We start from the raw sequence: 18,246 nt of genomic DNA, 5'->3' as shown, positions 1-18,246 counted from the left end.
GTACCTACCTAGTACAATACATCCATCGGCATGAAGCTAGCTGGCTTTTTCTCTCCATCAATGTAAGGTAGAACCAGACGGGAGCCAAAGGTCAAAGGGGCCGAGAAAGTCCAGACGTACACATACATCATCAACGACGCCCCTCGTCAAGTCGCTGCTCTCTGCTCCTCTAAGCTCTGGCTCCTCCCTGGTCATTTCAAGGGAGATGAAGTTGGTAAGCTCCATTCATCAGACATATAGCACACACGCTGCTCTGAGGCTCTTCTAGCATTCGTCTTGAATAGGCAGGAGTAGACATTAGCTACCTGAATCGTGTGTCTCGTGTTGTTGTTGATGTGGCCGGGAGGGCAGGCGAGGCGAAGCGAGGCGCAGAGGACAGAGGTTGCGTGGGGAGTTTAGAGGCGGAGAAGAGATTTCATCGCTAAAACTGCTGCAGTACAAACTACATGTATGTGGCTGCTCGAAAAGAGGCAGACACTGCACAGCCTACATCAACGCCTTCCCCTGATTTCGCAGAGGTTGTAAACATGCGTGCCCGACTCTCCCCTCTCTCTCCTCACAATCACCGCTTAATTGCCCCTGACCCCGCTCTTGCCCTCATCCTCCACAAGCGGCACCTCCTTCCACAGCTCGACAAAGCCCGCCGCGCGCACCCACTTGGGACCTGGCGCCTCGACGGCGTCGACGACCAGGTGCAACGCCCGCAGCCAGGTCGCGTCGTCGGCGATGCCTTGCTCAAACGTCTCCGTCTCTTGCACGCCATCCTCGCCTTGCCCGCCGCCGCCGCACAGCTGCCAGGCAGCCAGCACGCCGCGGACCGTCTTGACGACGTGGCCGTCGTCCGTCGGCTGCAGCTCGACCGCGCGCCGCACCAGCTCCTTGACGCCGTGCTCCGCGTGCTTGGGCGCGTACGTGTAGAGGCGCTGCGGCGAGAGGGGCTGCGCGCCGCGCGTGGCGTAGACGAACAGGGCCGTGTACGCATAGTAAGTGAGGAGTTTGGCGCGCGTGGCGGTGGGGAGGGCGAGCGAGGGCGAGTGCAGCAGGGAGACGAGGGAGATGGTCGAGGTGATGAGGTGCATGTAGAAGAAGTCGAGCTTCGGTATGTGCTGGACTTGCAAGGCGGTTGTGGCGAGAAGAACTGTGCACAGTACGAGTTAGTAAAGATGGGTGTGCTGGCTGGACAGACGATGGGAAAAAAGGGGGATGCCTTGACTTACCAGCGCCATTGACAACCTCCTTCGTCCTCGCCTCCACATCTGCCTCCTCCGGATACACGACAAACTCCCCGGCCACACTCGCCAGCCTCTCGCCCACCATCCCCCACACCTCCCTGCCATCGCTAAACTGGCCCACGCCCCTCGCCGCGCTCTTGACCTCCTCATCCGCACCCACGGCTCTCACCAACTCCAAAAACCCCTTCCTCTCCCCCTTCCTGATCGTCTTGTTGCCGCTCGCCTCCTCGCACTCCCTGAAGATGCGCGCAATCCAGTTCTCGTGCACGGCCGCCTGCGCCAGCCCCTCGACGACGACGCCCTCCTGCGCAAACTCGACCCCGAACCCCAGGTGCAGCAGCGGGTGCACGACGCCGCCGAACAGGCGCGCGAGTAGGTCTTCGGCCTCGGGCGTGCCGCGAAAGAGGGCGTCGCGCACGACGGCGGGCCAGCCGTGCGCGGCCACCTGGGCTGAGTAGTAGGCGACGAAGTCCGGGTAGTAGGCTTCGTCACCGAGGTGTTGAAGGAGGGAGGAGGGTGGTGTGGAAGACGAGGAGGATGAGTGCGCTTGGAGAGTCTTGAGGAGTGGCGAGTGCGTAGGTTTGGCGGGCCGCTGGTACGTCACGTTGGCCTCATAGGCGGCGGTGAGAAAGGAGGGCGCAGCCGAGAGGGAGTAGAGCGTGAGGAGCTGGTGGGGGATGTGGTTCTGGTTCCTTCGAGTTAGACTCTTTCTTTGGCCTCGTCTCTTCCGTCAAATGATTTTTCTTTTCTTTCTTTCTTTTTTTTTCCAAAAATTGACGAGGAGGAAGTCATCATTTTTGGCCTCACTCACATGAAATCCCCTGTCATTAAAGTACACATGCCAACTCTCATGATTGGCGCGTAGCAGCTGCGTCGTCAGCTCGGCCAATTCCTTCTTCAACGGTGCGAATTGATAGACGGGCTTCTCGTCCCCCGTGAGAAGAATCTTGGACGCGTCAGCCATTCTTCTCCAAGCTCTTTCCTCAAATTTTGACTCTGTTGCGATGTGTCGGCGTGAGGTCAGTGCTGTCGATTTGGGTAGTCCAGATAGAGGCAAGCTGAATCTCATGAACCAAGTCGAAGACGGTGAAGTGAGCTGATCTGGTCGAAAGATCCTGAATGACGAGCACTCCCTATTTATCAACAATTTTGGCAACAGCATCGGTGTTTAGCCGCCTAGCGCCGGGCAATCAACTGCTGCTGGCAGAATGCTAAGCTCAGCTCACACCTGCCTGGTCCCCGGTTGCTGATCCACGGTCCCGGTGAGTGGGTCGAGCAGAGCGGTCCGGCCCTTCGAACCTTACTCTAACTTTTCGGACAGGATTCAGGACGAGGAACACACGGAGACTGACAAAGCCCGAGAACGCGAGCGAGTAGTGAGTCGGTGCGACGGACACGGAGGCACGGGCAGACGGAGACCGTGGTAGGCTGCAGCTACGACGACGACGACGACAAGGCACTACTACGCCTTGGGGAGTAAGCATGCAGGGACGGTCCAGTTGTTGCATGGGGATCGGCGGTGGAGCAGCCTTAAGCAGGTGCGCCAAGCACGAAATGAGTGCTATTTTGGTGGATGCTGAGAAATCTGGTGGTTGTTGGTGGTGCGCTTTTCTTTGTGGGGAGCGTGCATCGACAGGGGCGGAACGGCGTGTGGACTGAGGTGACGTCTTGCTGGTGGATTGCCGTCACCAGAACGTTTTGGTTTCGAAACGTGCCTCTTCTCTTAATAGCATCGGTCAAGAGTAACCAACGCTGGTATAGTCCACTCGATAGCTCCAAGCTATCTCCAGTCCTTCCTGTTCAGGTCAGCAGCGCTGTCATGTTTCGAGGGACAAAGGCCTCGTGCCTCGTGGCTAGTCAAATATCGACTTTCCCCGCGTCTTGGCTTTGGTCTTTCTAGCGTCATGGCTGAGGCAAGCATTCGGTCGACCGATCTTGAGTGCGAGACCGAGGGGAAGAGGAATGTGGAGTAGCAAGCTGATGTCACAGGGATTGCTGCGTTGCTGATTGGTCGGTCTAGGCGTTGCTCCACCGGAGTTTGGTCAGCGCAACGCCCGACTCCGAGCGGTGTAGCCCTTCTAGAAGCTGGCCTTGTAGTCATGCTGCTCACTACAGCCCATAAGCAACGTAACAGGAATGAGGGTCTTGAGAAGCCATGGCTTCAAGCTGTCAGCCTGTGGTCATGAATGTAGCTGGACACGGACTTGGACAGAATGGAGAGAGCAACTGATTGCCACTGCCTCATCTTTGAAAGAGAAAATCCTTCTTCAGCCACCAAAAAAGCACTTTAGGTGACTCCTCCGTAGCGCCCTGCTTTGAAAAACTTCGACAATGCCTGCCTACCCTATCCCACTCCACCCCAGAATCAAACGCCAGAGCGATGCAAAGAACTGTAAAGCCTCGTGGCAAGCGCGGTTGACCCAACGCGAGGCCTGAAAGCTATTTGTCGGTGGAATAGCAAGGCTACTGCTCCCATTCGTTTTCAACCATTCCATTAAGAGCACTCGTCTGGACAGACGCTTCGCCATCTTGTTTTCAGTTGTCCGCGATGCCATTGTCATAAGCAGCCTTGATACCGTTCGAGTTGCTGCTCAACGCGGCGGCACTGTCGTCATCAAGGAAGCAAGACTACTGCTCCCACTTTTTTGCAACCATTCCGTCAGGAGGACTCGTCTCGACAGGAGCTTTGCCAACTTCCTTCCAGTTGGTGCTCAACGCCGTGCCATTGCTCTCCTGGTAGCTCTTCATCATGGCCCGACGGGTGTCAGGATCCGCGTCCTTGTACAGCTTCTTAAAGAAGGCAGCCGCTGGATCACCGCCCTCGTCGTCCAGCCCGTCTCCATCATCAGTGTTACTGGTGAGGTCTTCGGCAAGCCTGTCCCAGTTCTTGGGTCCTTTGCGCGACGATGTGGGGTAAGATGGACCTGGGGCATTTTTGGTAGAGGAATTTGGAGCCGCATACTCGGTAGTGGAAGCCGTCGCTGGCTGTGCCTCGCCCTCAGGTGCTTCCAGCTTCGACCACTTGAACGGCTTCTCTTTCTTGAGCTTGATTTCCAACTTGTAAGGTGTGACGTTGAAAGAAGACTTTTGAGGGTCGATGGGGCCGCGCAACGGCTCGAAAGTCGTCTGGTACGTGGAGTGGCTTTGCGTAGGTATGGAGATGGAAAGCTATGTTTGGTCAGCAGTAGCTCGTCAATTGATTCAAGTCAGCCAATACCGAGCGTGGCTCAATTTCAACAACAGCTTCGTCCTTGGGGATTCCTTTGGCCAGCATCGTCACATAGACGTACTCCGAATCCTCGTACCAGTCGTGTCTAATCTGCTCCATTTTCGGTTTCTGCGGCTCGGACGGCTGATTTTTAGGCGCCGATGGCTGAGAGTCACCCGTTTTTGTATCATCCTTGGACTCAGGAGTCGTGCTGATCGTGATTTCTACATCTGGCACCTCTGCTACGTTGGATTCCGTTGTCTCGTCCGGTAGTTGCTTGAGCTTGCTAGCAATCTTGGTCGACCAGACCGCCACCGTTTTGTCCTGAGACTTGGAGAATTCCAGCACCCGTTGCGCGTCCTTGTACTTTCCAAGAAAGAAGAGCGTGATGGCGCGGCGCAGTTGTGATTCAGCAATTAGCTCGCGTTTGGCACGCTTGTGGGCAAGTTTGACAGCGATTTCGGCATCTTTGAGGGCAGCTTCGAGCTCAGGAGGCGACTTGCGTTGGTATGCCGTGGAGCGACCGATGTAGTAGGGAACGGCGTCGGGTTTCTGTGTGAGGGCCTGGGTGTACTTTTCGATGGCCACATCGTACTGTTTGCTCTCAAGAGCCTTGGCTCCAGCAGCTGCGAGATCCATGATTGCGGGAGGAACGTTGCGGTCAGGATCGTAAAGACGTACCTACCTATAAGCACTACGGTGAAACGTTTTGAAGATGCTGGAGGTGAAGCGGCAAAGAGTGTTGGTAGAAACAGCTTGAAGGTGGAAGAAGCTCAAGCGGCACGAGTCAGAAAGTGCGGTCCGTGCATGTAGCACTAGTCAAGGCCTGTCGTCATCAGGGCAAAATCTGGGGAAGTTCATCGACCACCGACAACTGTTTCTCATTCTCAATCTTTCTGGATGTCACGCATCACTGCTCCCATGTTCAATGCCTTGATTCGCACACATCACATCACGTCGCGCAAAAAAGTGGCCAATTTGAAAAAAGCTGCGGGCAAGTATGAAGTATACGCACTGCTCCGAAGCGGTGGCTGTCCTGGAATCATGTATTGCGAGGGCCTTGAGGATGGTGTGAATAATTGGGTTGCTTCTGTGCAGGTATTTTCTTGTCACTACGAATGCTTCGGGTTGTGCTGATCAGACCTCAGAGACTTCGCTATAAGGACTTCCATTTGGTTACCCGTCCAGGTCCATTACAGCAAGAACAGGAGGACAAACCAAAAGCAGCTTACCGCGATGTTCCGGTTGGCCTCTTTGAAGTGGAGACTGTAAAAGGCTTCAGCGACGTTATGAGTAAGCGCGGAGTGCTGCAATGGTGGAAACGAGGCATGGGCTACGTGAAAGAGGATTGATCAAGACGTTCCCACCGTGTCTCATTCCTGAAATCGCTTTTTCTACACATTTTCTACGCAAATCCATATGGTTTCGTAAACTCAATCTGATCCGGATTCTCCCAGACGCAAACGAGACGATCCAAGAACATCTATCAAAGGACGCAAACCAAACTATCGGCCTTGTACAAGCTTTCTACAACTTTGGCCGCGCATTCTGCAAACTTTTTGCGTCTCTAGCAGCCCATTCTCGAATGGTCTTTCTCTGAATCTTGCCCGACAGCAACTTGGGAACCTCGGCGACAAACTTGACTCCACCCAGGAGCTGCTTATGCTTCGCAACCCGACCAGCAACCCATTTTGCGATGCTATCCTCGGAAACCCGTCCTCGGAAACCATCTTTCAACGCGACGTACGCCCGGGGAAATTCGTCGTGGTCCCTGAAAATCAATCAGCAAAATGAAGTCAAGACATAGGATAGGAGAAAAACAAACATCTGCATCCCGACAACGGCAGCATCTGCGACCGCTTCGTTTTCCAACAAGACAGCTTCCAACTCTGCTGGCGCTACCTGGAAGCCCTTGACCTTGATCAATTCCTTTTTCCGGTCTACGATCCAAAAATTGCCGTTGCGGTCGTGAATCGCCACATCTCCGGACCTCAAAAATCCTTCATGATCGAATAGATCTTTTGTTGCCTTTTCATTCCGCCAATACCCAAGACAGACGTGGGGACCACGAGCAAGCATCTCTCCACGTTCTCCTGGTCCAACTTCAGCGCCGCCGTCGTCGACCAGCTTAATTTCTGTGTTTGGGTCAATGATGCCAACACTTCCAGTTCGATCAACACGGCCACCTGGAACATGTGTAGTCGAGCACGTGAGCTCTGTCATGCCATAAGTCTGGATGACCTTGACCCTGAAGCGATCTGCAACTTCGTTTTGGAGTTCGGCGGAAAGAGGGGCAGCGCCGCAGAAAACGTGCTTCATGCTGCTGAGGTCGTACTGTGATGTCTCGGGGCGCTTGGCCAGCAAGACAAGAATTGGTGGTGCAGCCTGAAGGTGCGTGATGCGATGATTCTGCATGTGCTCCAGGAATTTCCCGTACGAGAAGCTGCGCATGAAAAAGCAGCGTGCCATTACCTTTGCGGCGACGGATATGTACCACACCTGCCCATACGCATGGTACATGGGCAGAAAGCCCAACCAACGTTCCGGAGGGCGATCAGAAGGCGAATAGGGCTGCTCGAGATCGCGCATGAAGATGGATTGGGCCACCTTTGCAATGAGGTTGTAGTGGCTTATCATCACGCCCTTGGGAAGTCCGGTAGTCCCAGAAGAATAGTTGAGCGAGGCCAAAGTGGTTCTGGCGGCATCGCCATCGAGATTCGGCCAATTCCAGAACTTTGCTTCATCTTCTGAAGGCAGGATACTTTGCCAATCGGCAATTCCTTTCCTCTTGGGACAGGAGACGTCGGAAAAGAGTAATATCCGACTCGACGGGAAACCGATCTTTTCTGCTGCTTGTAGGAGGGTTTCCAACAGTGTCGGTTCAACCAAAATCACCTTTGCCTCTGTGTTCTGGATTTGGTACACGAGCTCTGCAAAGAGCAATTTTTAGCAAGCTGAGTACGAGCGGTTGCAGTCAGGCGGACGGGAAATCACCCTTCAGAGATTTTCAGGAGTCTCCAAGGGCTGGCTGCAGTGGGGGCCAAAACATTTTCCTGCAACATCGACGGTATTGGCAATACAGTTGAAAAGAGAACGCTTACCTGCAACTCCATATCCCGGGTTGCATCCGCTGAAGACTCGGCCAGATCCAACAACTCCACACCAGACAGCAGACATGAAAATGTGGTTTGGCGAAAAGGTCAAGACAACGTCCCCTCTCTGGACTCCTAGTCGGTCGAGGCCTAGTCCAATCCTCTTGACCCATTGCAGCAGCTGTGCCGGCGAAAGCGACTTGGAAGTGTCGTCGGCATCAATCCATAGTGGCTGATTTGACGGCGTTTCGTCTGGGGGAAAGATGTAAGAAAGGACATTGCACGAGGGAATGTCAATTGTGAATTGAGATTTGACTGGCATCTCGAAATGGTTCAGACCGTTGCCTCAGGTCCACTTGGAAATGTCAAATCTACGGTTCAAGAAGTAGGGTACATGCCATCTTTTCATAACAAATCGCTGTGCAGTGGGGGCTATCAGGGACCATTCATGGGTCTATCCGAGCAGGCCGCAGGCGGGACTGGCGGCCGCTGTCTACGCTGAGAATAGGGACCGCTGCTATGCGTTTTCGAAAAGCAGGGAAGTGGAGCAACGGCATGCTTGCTGCTAGATGTACTCAGCCAATCATTCGGCCTGATGACCATCCCAAAGAGAAGGAATTCAACGGTTGTCGTCGGATTAAATCCTTTAGTATCTGCAGGATAGGGGCCAAACCATTGGCATGGGTCTTTGGTTTTCCCTTTTACAGTTATATCAAGCTTCTTGGATGTGAACCTTGTTAAAGAGCGCTGTCTGTTTGCCATGATAGACGAAAGATGCGAAAAGGGCAATGGGCCACGAATGTATAAAATCATGAGCAACACAGAGTAATAACAGAGTTGAGCGCGCCGTCTAACAGCTTGGTCTGTCCGAAGCTCAGCTGGGGTAAAGATATGCGGGGAAAAACGCAGCATTGGCCAGCCGGGTGGATTCCTCAAATGGCGTGCCCGCCACGCGAAGATTTGCACACCAAGGAATTTTGGCTTGGCCATGAAGCTGAGATATTGACCAGGCCCGGCCATATAGGAGAACATGGACATGGATGTTGTTGAGTGAAGGGAGAAAGACGAGACCAGTGACGTCCTGTTTGCCTCAGGCCCAACGCCCGAGCCCGGTCAAGCGCGGTAAGCGCACGGGCCCGCGTGCAACCACTTCCCCGGCCACGGCGTTGAGGTGCTGGCGCTCGAACTCCACTGGGACCCATCCACCCTGAGTTCACCGCCATGTTGAATCGCCTGTCCGTCTCTCTCTTTTCTCGCCCAGTCTCTGCGCCGAACCTTCATCCGCCATGCCATCTGCCGCCCAATTGACATGAATACATCTTGCCCGAGGAGCACTAGGCCCGCGACAATCCCATCATGGACGACTGGGGAGACCCATGGGCCGACGCCATCAACAACCCGAAACACAATGAGCCGCTCAACAGTGTAGCTGCGACGAACAAGGACTCGAACAGTACTTCTACGCCCGTACTCGGCGGCTTCTTCGAGAGCGAGTCGGTCTGGGACACGACAAAGGAGGCTGACGCCTGGGCAAATGCGTCGAGAGACGAGCCCGTCACCGTCGACCTGGTAGCGGCCGAGAAGGTTGGCGGTCAGGAAGAGAAGCCCGACAAAACTCCTGAAGATTCCGTCATTGCGGACGTTGAAGATTCAGGGGCCTTGCAACCGTCTGTTTGGGACCAGCCGAAGAATGCAGCTGAAGAAACCACGGACGCACTACCTGCGGAAACGCCCTCGACCGACTTCACACCGCCACCCGAGGGCGAGGAAGAATCTGGCACCGCTACTCCGTCGCCTGCAAAACCTAGCCCGCTTGGTGTCGACCCGTCAGACTCGGAGTCGACGGTGAGACCCGGCTCTGCGGGTACAGCCGCTAGTGAGGCTGTCCCTGGCGAAGACGCACAGGCGAGGCAGTCTCAGGATTTGGAGAGCAGAGCATCGACCCGCCGCTCTGCCTCGCCCTCGGACGATAGCCATGACGAAGAATCTTCAGAATCCCGGACGTCTTTCGAGGACGATAATAGAGTGCATGGCGCGGCCAAAGCCGAGGAGATACCCGAAACTGGTCATCATCAAGAGGACACAGAGGTTTCAGAGGCCCAGGAAACAGCAAATGCCGAGGTGGTCGAGAATGAAGCTGAGGAGGATGATTTTGGAGACTTTGGGGATTTTGAAGACGAGTTTGAACAAGCTCCCGAGGACCCAAAACCCAATTCCACTGATGCTTCGCCCACCGACCAGGCGGTGGCTCCACCCCCCGCCGCAGCCTCGCGGCAATCCGTGGCGGATCTTGCTCGAAAAGTTTCTTTGGTGCCCGATCTTTCACTGATTGACAAATTATTCCCCATTCAAGTGAAGGTTGACAAGGGAAAGGAGATTCCCCATAGCCCAGTGGCTTCGACATCAGCGCGAAAATCCTGGTACCGCGTTACTCGCAGCGAGACACTACGGAAGTTTGAAAATGGCAACGACGTCAACAACTATGTCCGCGTTGGCTGGCAAGAATCGGCTACAAGAGCGGAGGTGACCAAGATCGTTGCCAGATGGACTACCGAGGACCGCATCAACGGCCGCACATTGCTAGGTGGAAAGCCCGGTGCTGTGTTCGGCTGGGACTATCCGGTTTCGCCGGCTTCGACAGAATTGTCGCACAAGAGAAACGCATCGGCTTCTACTCCAAAACAGACAATATTTGATGCAGAAGTCAAACAGCGTCCGCAATCCCTCCAGGTTCCTCCGCTCACCAAGCCATTCGCTTCAAGTCCTATTTCTGGTGCAGCCTTTGGTTGGAACTCGTCTCAAACAAGCCTGTCTGCCCCGCCCTCTAAAACAAGTTTTGAGCAGCAAGAGAAACGGGAGTCGCTAGAACGCCATGGAGATCTTCTTGGTTCCCTCAACTGGGGCTCTACTGAGTCCGCTGCGTCAGCCCCTCCTCACAAGGCCAGCTTCGAAAAGGAAATGGACGATGATTCTTCTCTGATGGGAGGCTCCATGTCAGGATGGAACGCCCTCAAGTCTTCACCTCCGGCCTCAATCTCAAAGCCTAGTTTTGAAAGCAAAGAGACTGCTGAGAAGCCGGCCCCTGAAGCGGACAGTTCTCTCAACTGGGGCCTGCCCAAATCTTCTACCATGCCCACCGTCACTGTGGAAAAGAAGGAAGAGCCCAAACCGGCCACGCGCAAGTCTCCCTTTGGCTGGAAATTGCCTCAGCGGACCTCTTCCGCTCCGCCGCCAAAAGCCGTCACGCCCAAACAAGATGCTCCTGAAAACCCATGGGCATCTTCTCCGCCATCGCCTCGGCCTGAAGCAACTCCTGTCGCAGAACCTGCACCAATTCCTGATTTTGCCCAGATGAAGAAGAAAGGCAAACGTCTGAGCTCGTTGGCTCAGGGCAACGCTTCGATTCTCTTGTCGCCCAGTCCACCACCGCCTGAGCCACCTGTAACACCCAAGCCCCAGCGGCCAGGCCATTTTAGGAGAATATCCCTTGGATTCTTGCCCAAGTCGAAAAAGGACAAGGTAACTGCGCACAAGAGGTCGGCATCGAGTACCATAATCCCAACAGTTGCACGAGTTCAGACTGAGCCCACAAGGACAGCAATGGACAATCCCTGGGATGCGACGGTGGCTCAAGACTGGTCAAAGGATGAAATTGTGCCAGAGCCGGAGCCTGAGGCTGAAAATCCGTGGACCCAGATTCCTTCTACGGACAAGACGGAGAAGAACGAGGGACCCAATCCGTGGACTGAACATACGCCTTGGGCTTCTGTAGAGGATTTGTCCAAGACAGAGCAGAGCGATGCGCCTGCAAAGCAGAAACCAGACCTCTCTATCAACGTCGATGAACCAGCAGAGCCAGAATACGATGACTGGGTCAATTCCCCAGTCTCATCACCAGGTTTGAAGGGCGCCGAGGAAGACCCATGGAAAGACTTCACAAAGAAGCAAGAGCCCAACTCGAGCCTTCCCCTCGACTCGGCCACTTCCGCACCGCCAACTATCACAGAGACGAAGCCGAATGCCGCAATGCCAGCTCTCGACACGACTGTAGGAGACAATGAGGAAGACGACTGGGGTGACATGGAATCGGCAGCTGTCGTGTCGCCCTCTCTTGCGATTCCCGAGCCATCGTCCAACCCTTGGCAGCCCACTCGAAATATACCTCCCCTGAGCATTCCTCCAACGCCACAGACTCGTCGCTCTCAGCCTGTCAGTCCGCTGGTTCCCGAATCGATGCGGGCCACTGCCGTCTCTTCGCCCGCGGGAAACAGGGGTTCGTGGTATTCCAAGACTGCTACAACCACTACCTCCTCCACCATTGCACCACCTCCCTTAACCCTTCCTCAAGGCCCGCTGAACCCATTCAAATCATCCTCCCCGCCTACGGACTCTGTTGAGTTCTCGATCCCTAAGCCCTCTCCCACCCAACCCCGCATCTACCCTCAATCCGCCACGACGGCCACTTCAATGGAGGACCCCTGGGCCAGCGCCGACTTTTCTATCTTCGAAAAGCCATCCACCGCCGACTTTTCTATCTTCGAAAAGCCATCCACCGCCGCCGCCAACAACAATACCGCCTCGTCCAAGGGCGCAGCGCACACCCACGCGCGCACAGCATCGACCCCCCATCCGCCCAAACCCGTCACCTTCGACGCGATCCTCCAGCCCTCCAGAACGCGCGCCTCGCCCAACGGCAACGCGACGACCTTTGACCAGATCCTGTCGCCTTCGACCGACACGCTCGAGCTCGAGGAGGCCGAGCGCGAGAAGCAGAACCGGAGCGCGTTCGGCGTGCAGCCCCGCAAGCTCGAGGAGTACGAGGAGTTTGACGCGTCGCCGGCCGTCATGCCCGCCCTCGACGTGGGCTGGGGCGGCGACGAGTGGCGCGGCGAGGCCGAGGAGGGCGACGTGGGCGATGCTGTCGTCAGGCGGTTCGTCGGCGGCTTGCCGGACTATGGGTACATGTTGAGGTGAGGTGAGAGTGGTATTGTCATCGGCAACACACACACATGGACGCGCACCACGGTCCACCACCACCGTATTGGAAACGCAACGAATCAAAAGCACGAGCATGCATATCCCATCATCTTTCCGTCTCTTTTCCGCCTCACCCTTTCCCCTGTTTTGCTTCACATCTCTTTACGAAGTACATGTAGAGTACGTATGTAGCGTTGGGTATCTTTTCCTCCTTTACCCTCTTTCCAACTCTCGTCTTGTTGTATCATCGGACATGGATGGCGTTCAACTCTTTATTTCATTTTCCCCTTTTCTTTCCTTTCTCGTCTCTCGTTAGACACGCACACACCAACGCACGTATGGCATTGGCATTGGCATGGAATTGGGCATGACAGCAACCAACAACATTACATATTGTATAGAACGCCTCGGAGGACGACAAAAACAGCCACGAGCAGATTTGAACATACAAACGGGAGGAGTACAGTATGGTCGATGTATATACGCCAGACAAAAAGGGGCAAGCAAAGCATGCGTTTTGTTCGATATTGTAACTGTACAGACAGCTGTATACACGAAGCAAGAAAGAGAGGCATTGATTAGGCTTGTAGGCTTCTCTGTACAAATGAATTGGATGGATGCAAAGGACGTAGGGAATTCAAGTAGTCATGTTAAATTCCTTCCCTTGCGCACCTCTTTCGAATGCAGCGAAAGTTATCACGTTGAACTTTCGACTCAACTTGACACCGGCGTCCAAGTTGAAGGAATATGGAGGAGAAGAAGGACAATATTTGACAGTGCCTTGCACTCTACACTATACTGCATGTATTACCCACATCCCAGACAAACAACGAAACGTACCTCGTATCTACATTACCATCATGATTCCCATTCAATCCGACGCTGATGAAACAAATTCTGGCTGGTTGGCTGGTTGGTGAGGGAGTCAGGCATAGCTGGCGCCCAACCCGCTGCGTAGGAGAGTCAATGTAAACATGTCGCCAAAAGCATGTACAGAGGCAAAAAAGCAAGTCGTGAGCGAGCAGACGACGCGCAACAATCAGACAAAAGTCGGCAACCTCATCACAGCTTACCATCGACGCCATCAACACCCAACCCCACGCCAACACAACTCGCCTCTCGGACACCGGAGCAGAATATCTCCAGCGGCTCATTGTCACTGCCCGCGCTGCTGCTCTTGTCGCTCTTTCCATACTCATCAGCAGTCGCCACCGACGACGTGGTCGCAGTCATTGTCTCGGTGGTGGTCGAGCTGACGACGGATCGTTTCGACGACGCCGACGCATCGCGCAGTCGGACGAGGTTTGTGCTCTCGCGCTGGCTATGGCTCTGGCTCAGGAGGTGGTGGCTTTGGCGCTCCTTGATCATCCACTCGGCGAGCGAGGAGCGCAGCGATGCTGACGCGCTGGCGCGTTCGCTCTGGCGCTCTTCTGTGTTGGCGTCTGTGGTAGTTGCGTTTGTGGTGGTTGAGACTCTGTTGCTGTTGTTGGGGTTCGGGGTGATGTCGCCGGTGCTGGTAGTTCTGCCACCGCTGCTTTTTCGCCATTTCTCTTCGCGGCTCTGCAGCGTCGAGCCTCTTGTGCTTGCGTCCGTTTCGAAGGCAGCAGAAAGATGTTCGATTGATTCACCCCTTGGCCTGGTGACCGCAGGAGCTGCTGACGATTCAGGGATAGCTGCCGGTAAAGCTGGCACAGGCGTCTGGTCTTGCGTCTTGGTCTTCTGGCTGCGCCTGCTATTGCCGCGACCAGACAGAGCCGCACGGATACTTGACCGTTGCGACGCAAAGCCTGCGCTGGTAAGAAGTGGCGTTACATGCCCAGCAGCCAGGACAGCTTCGAGGAATGAGGGCTCGGTGTCGGCACTAGTGCTGGACCCAGCTTGGGCAGAGGAAGATGAGGACGGTACCGAGTGCTGGAGTTGCGAAGACACTGATGGCCCTCGTTTTGTTGAAAGGCGAGACAGCGAAGCTCGGAGTTCTCGCGCACCTCGTGAGCTAGGCGTGGGTGTAATGGGTCGACCAGGCGCGTTTTGGTCGAGTTCCTGGCCTTTCGGGTCCCATGGTGGTAGAAGAGAAGGGGAAATCATGTTTGATCTGGCTTTGGATCTCTGTTCGCGAGAAACTCTGCGCGGCATGGGAGTAACTTCAGGGGATGGTGGGCTTGCGGGCCGAGATTGTGGCTCAGAGCGCAATGAACGACGGAGGCGTAGAGGTAGCGGTGCGCTGATGCTACGCTTTGCGCGGTGGTTCGACTTTTTCTTCTTGCCTTCCCCGTCGCTTGCACTGCTGATGGCGTTTCTACCATCAGTGCTGCTTCCCGAGACTGATATGCCACTGTCCTCCCGGACCCAGTTGCTTTCCTTGTCGTTCTCACCATCTTTCAATTTTCCCCGAAGCATTTCGACCTCTACTTCGCAAGCTCGGACCATAGTGCTGAGTGGACTGCTCGAGCAGCGTTTGCTCCCAAGGCTTGATAGACTGGCGGTGCTGCCGTTCGTACTGCTACAAGCGTATAGACCTCCACTGACCGCAGGGCTGGTTCGAGGGCGTGTTCCAAGAGGGCGCTGGCGTGCAGCGCGGTGCTGAAGGGATAGAAGTGCTGGTGATGGCCGTACAGGACATACAGAGGGCCTGGCTCGTGGCGGAGGACCCGAAGGAGTGCGGATTCGCAGGGATGAGGGAATCTCTGACGGAGACTCGTAAATGGGAATGCTCGATGAAGATGGTGCCATGGAATTCATCAAGTTCGTTCTACTACTATTGACTGGGAGGTTGTAGAATGGCAGAGAGCGTGTGCTGCCGGGGGGATAGGGGTGCATAGCGCGCCAGGCCGAGTCCGCGACGGGGGAGCCATAGTTGCCATGACGGGGGAAGTTTTGGCCATTTTGGCTGGCCCCGTCGTAATGAATGACGGTCGATACGCTGAAGAGCGAATTTGTGCTGTTACTCCGCTTCGCTGTCTGATGCTGAAGTCCGTACGTGGGAGGTGTGCGAGCGGAAGGCGTGTAGATCCCCAATCCAGACCGAAGGTCGATGTCTGTTGTTCGCGGAGTGCTAGGAAATGAAGGTCCAGGAGTAGACTCGGCGATGGAACGCGCAAGCGATTTTTCAGAATCGTGGCGGCTTGGTGGTACCTCCTGAGTGACTGTCCCTGTGCCGTCCTCCAAGCTGGGTAATTTTCGCTTTTGGCCAAAGGAGCAGCTCCCGAAGAGTGAGGCTTCGAATGGGCGGCGAACCTTGCTGACAATGGCAAAGAGGGTGCAAGAGGAAATTCTGTACGTGTTAGCAGCTTCTCCTGAATCTACAAATTGCAACGTACAAGGCAATCAGCGAAATTGCAACACTGGAGCGGACAGCAGCGCATGCACTCCCTATTCTCCAAAACTCTTGATCACTTGTTCCGGCTGATTCTGTCAGGAGGCAGAAAGGCTGCCTGACAGCTATGATTATGTTCCATATCGTGGTCAAAAACCAGAAAATAGGGACAGATGCAGCCACTCGATACGCAACGTCGCAGATTATGGAAACTCGCCGGGCAAGCGTCTCCTCTTGAGTCCAGGCGTGCTGGCGGCGTGAGATGAAGGAATGCAGGATGAGGTAGCAGATGGAGAGAACGGCCTGCGCAAGGGGTCAACAGAGGGGTAGGCAACTTTGAGAATATTAATGACGTACGGATATGATTGTCAATATCGCCGAAGGCAAGACGGTAGAATCCATATTATGGGCGCCAAAGAGGGCGAGCATCGTCACAGAAGGAAGTAGAGAGCTCCAGAACAGGACATGCAGACATATCGTAATGGCTAGCAGGGTGATTCGACGGCGCTCCGTAGGCCGTCCTTCAAGACGACGGAAGCCGAGCGACCTCATATAGGGTAGCAGGAATGTGATGGACGACGCAGAAAGGAGCAAACGGATGGTGTGCGGGAGCGTCGAAGGGGTGTGGGACCAGACAGAGAGAGACACTGAGACGAGCCATGAAGAAGTTAAGTGTCCGTTGACTTGGACAACTGGGGTCCACAGGCGAAGGCTGGGGGTTGCGGCGGCTCGAAGGCAGGACAAGAAGGAACGATGTGCTGCCAGCCACGTGCTCCGAGGTGTTGCACTCAAGGGCGAACATTCCTCGATAGGGAGAACGCGCAATTGTCGCGTCAACCCAAGAGATGCCAACCTCTTTGACCTCTGCTGGGCATGCACTCTGCTGATCCTGCGCTCCTGACTAGGACTTTGCGGTTTTTGAATATGCCACCCCGGTGTTCGACTTGGGGTATTTGACATCGCAATCATCCAAACGATTCAATCGCTCCACTAGGTTGTAAAATCGTCTTTTCCAAGCATCCTAACTTGCTCTTTCCGCCTCTTCTTTGTTGCGCAGCCATTTTTTGTTTTGTTGCACAGCTATTTGGCCTGCCACCTACGCTGATAAACATTCTATAAACCCCACCACATGCTTATCTTCAGGCCAGCCTCTGCTCACATTCTCGAATCTATCCTCTTTGGGTATTGTCAAGGCGGCGGCGGGTATTCTTGGCGCGACTGCACAGTGAACGAGCCCATTTCTGCCTTTGTGCTTTTGAGGCCGGCTACCCCTATAATGCGCAGGGTTTCAGTAGCGTCGGCCAGATCTTGCTCAAACTTGGCAAGGTGCTTAAGAGAGTGTATCCATAGTCCAGGAGCCGTAGGTCTATGTTTTTGTCGCGGAAACGCCAGTGCTCAGGCATAGGCAGCTTGTTGGTGTTTTGCGGGAGTCCGCGGTCACGGAGGAAGGATGAGGTCGACTTGTCTTGCAAGTCCTTCCCGTAGTACTCAAAGGACAAGCAGGAGAATCAGTAGCAAGATGAGGACAAATATCAAGACTGCAATGCAGCAACTCGAGTATCGATCTGGCCCACAATGGTCAGCCACCGCATCTGCATTCCAATGCACCACTTACCCTCATTCTGCCGTATTACCCAGCCCACTCGCTTCAACCCATTCTGCAACTTGCCGCCCACACGGTCAGCCACAGTGTCGACATCGTTCAGCATCTCGCCCTGCTCCTCAAGCTCACGGCCCATATCGTCGGCCTGCTGTCGCAGGTTGCCCACAGTTCTAAACACTCCGTCGAGCGCAGTATCTTGTTCGTGCATCAACTCCATCTGGCGCTCCTGCTCCATTGCAGCATAGCCGTCCTCATCGTCGTCAAATTCGTCGGGGTCAGGCAGCACGTCTGGATTGCTAGCCACAGCTTTGCCCTTGCCGGCACTCCCGCCAGCCTGAGCATCTTGCACGGTGCGCTGCAGCTCCCGCCGCATATCTTCGACTTCGCGACCGACATCGTCAACCAAGCGGCGGCGGCGCTCTACTTCGTCAAGCTCAATGCCAAAGCGGTAGGGGTCCTGTTCGATGGCTTTGACACTGTCGATCAGGTCGCGGAGGTCGGCGGATAGGTCTGTCAATGAGGATTCGAGCTCTTCTCGTGCTTCGACGAGCTCAGGCGAGGTTGCGGTCGAGGCGGACGAGCGGATGCGCAGGTAGGAGGTGAAGAGCGGACGCGTGTTGTTTAGGAGGTGCAAGACGTCACTAGGGCAAGTCAGAAATTGTGGAGCATTGGCATGGGGTGATTTACGCTTGAACCTGGAGGAAGGGATCCTCATCTGCAGTGGAATTCATCATGTTGCAAAGTGGTGGAGTGGAAGATGGTACATGGCGGTAGCTGGAGCTCGTTGGTCGCGTAAGAGCTCAGGTACCGCTGTGTCCGAG

At 54.9% G+C, this 18,246-nt stretch overlaps 7 protein-coding genes across 7 annotated transcripts; 2 read left to right on the top strand and 5 right to left on the bottom strand.

The window, feature by feature from the left end:
• Positions 1-569: 569 nt before the first annotated feature.
• Positions 570-2,196, bottom strand: BKA78DRAFT_256101 (uncharacterized protein; the record flags this gene model as incomplete). Its single annotated transcript, XM_066885052.1, has 3 exons — positions 570-1,138; positions 1,218-1,917; positions 2,044-2,196. The coding sequence occupies 3 exons, from the start codon at positions 2,194-2,196 to the stop codon at positions 570-572; spliced, it is 1,422 nt and encodes a 473-aa protein (XP_066741027.1).
• Positions 2,197-3,860: 1,664 nt separating this feature from the next.
• Positions 3,861-5,079, bottom strand: BKA78DRAFT_255731 (uncharacterized protein; the record flags this gene model as incomplete). Its single annotated transcript, XM_066885024.1, has 2 exons — positions 3,861-4,400; positions 4,450-5,079. The coding sequence occupies 2 exons, from the start codon at positions 5,077-5,079 to the stop codon at positions 3,861-3,863; spliced, it is 1,170 nt and encodes a 389-aa protein (XP_066741026.1).
• A 261-nt stretch (positions 5,080-5,340) lies between these two features.
• BKA78DRAFT_255266 (uncharacterized protein) lies at positions 5,341-5,792 on the top strand (the record flags this gene model as incomplete). The annotated part of the gene is made up of 2 exons (XM_066884981.1): positions 5,341-5,538; positions 5,589-5,792. 2 exons carry the CDS (start codon positions 5,341-5,343, stop codon positions 5,790-5,792), a joined length of 402 nt encoding a protein of 133 aa, XP_066741025.1.
• Positions 5,793-5,967: 175 nt separating this feature from the next.
• On the bottom strand, positions 5,968-7,854 carry BKA78DRAFT_355313 (4-coumarate-CoA ligase; the record flags this gene model as incomplete). The annotated part of the gene is made up of 3 exons (XM_066891883.1): positions 5,968-6,211; positions 6,329-7,370; positions 7,542-7,854. 3 exons carry the CDS (start codon positions 7,852-7,854, stop codon positions 5,968-5,970), a joined length of 1,599 nt encoding a protein of 532 aa, XP_066741024.1.
• An 877-nt stretch (positions 7,855-8,731) lies between these two features.
• Positions 8,732-12,685, top strand: BKA78DRAFT_183985 (uncharacterized protein). The gene has a single exon (XM_066883461.1). It carries the CDS (start codon positions 8,889-8,891, stop codon positions 12,504-12,506), a length of 3,618 nt encoding a protein of 1,205 aa, XP_066741023.1. The 5' UTR covers positions 8,732-8,888; the 3' UTR covers positions 12,507-12,685.
• A 461-nt stretch (positions 12,686-13,146) lies between these two features.
• On the bottom strand, positions 13,147-17,072 carry BKA78DRAFT_374352 (uncharacterized protein; the record flags this gene model as incomplete). Its single annotated transcript, XM_066892791.1, has 6 exons — positions 16,180-17,072; positions 15,827-16,125; positions 15,132-15,780; positions 13,583-15,089; positions 13,350-13,410; positions 13,147-13,297 (listed from the first exon to the last, which is right to left on the bottom strand). The coding sequence occupies exons 1-6, from the start codon at positions 16,789-16,791 to the stop codon at positions 13,147-13,149; spliced, it is 3,279 nt and encodes a 1,092-aa protein (XP_066741022.1). The 5' UTR covers positions 16,792-17,072.
• BKA78DRAFT_183978 (t-SNARE) lies at positions 17,051-18,186 on the bottom strand. The gene is made up of 3 exons (XM_066883460.1): positions 18,113-18,186; positions 17,438-18,066; positions 17,051-17,387 (listed from the first exon to the last, which is right to left on the bottom strand). The coding sequence occupies exons 1-3, from the start codon at positions 18,157-18,159 to the stop codon at positions 17,311-17,313; spliced, it is 753 nt and encodes a 250-aa protein (XP_066741021.1). The 5' UTR covers positions 18,160-18,186; the 3' UTR covers positions 17,051-17,310.
• Positions 18,187-18,246: the final 60 nt, after the last annotated feature.

The sequence above is a fragment of the Phyllosticta capitalensis genome, assembly GCF_038381095.1.
Source record: "Phyllosticta capitalensis strain CBS 128856 chromosome Unknown BKA78scaffold_9, whole genome shotgun sequence".
Taxonomy (NCBI): domain Eukaryota; kingdom Fungi; phylum Ascomycota; class Dothideomycetes; order Botryosphaeriales; family Phyllostictaceae; genus Phyllosticta; species Phyllosticta capitalensis.
Note: the sequence above shows the minus strand (reverse complement) of the source record. Positions and strands in the feature narration are given on the sequence as shown.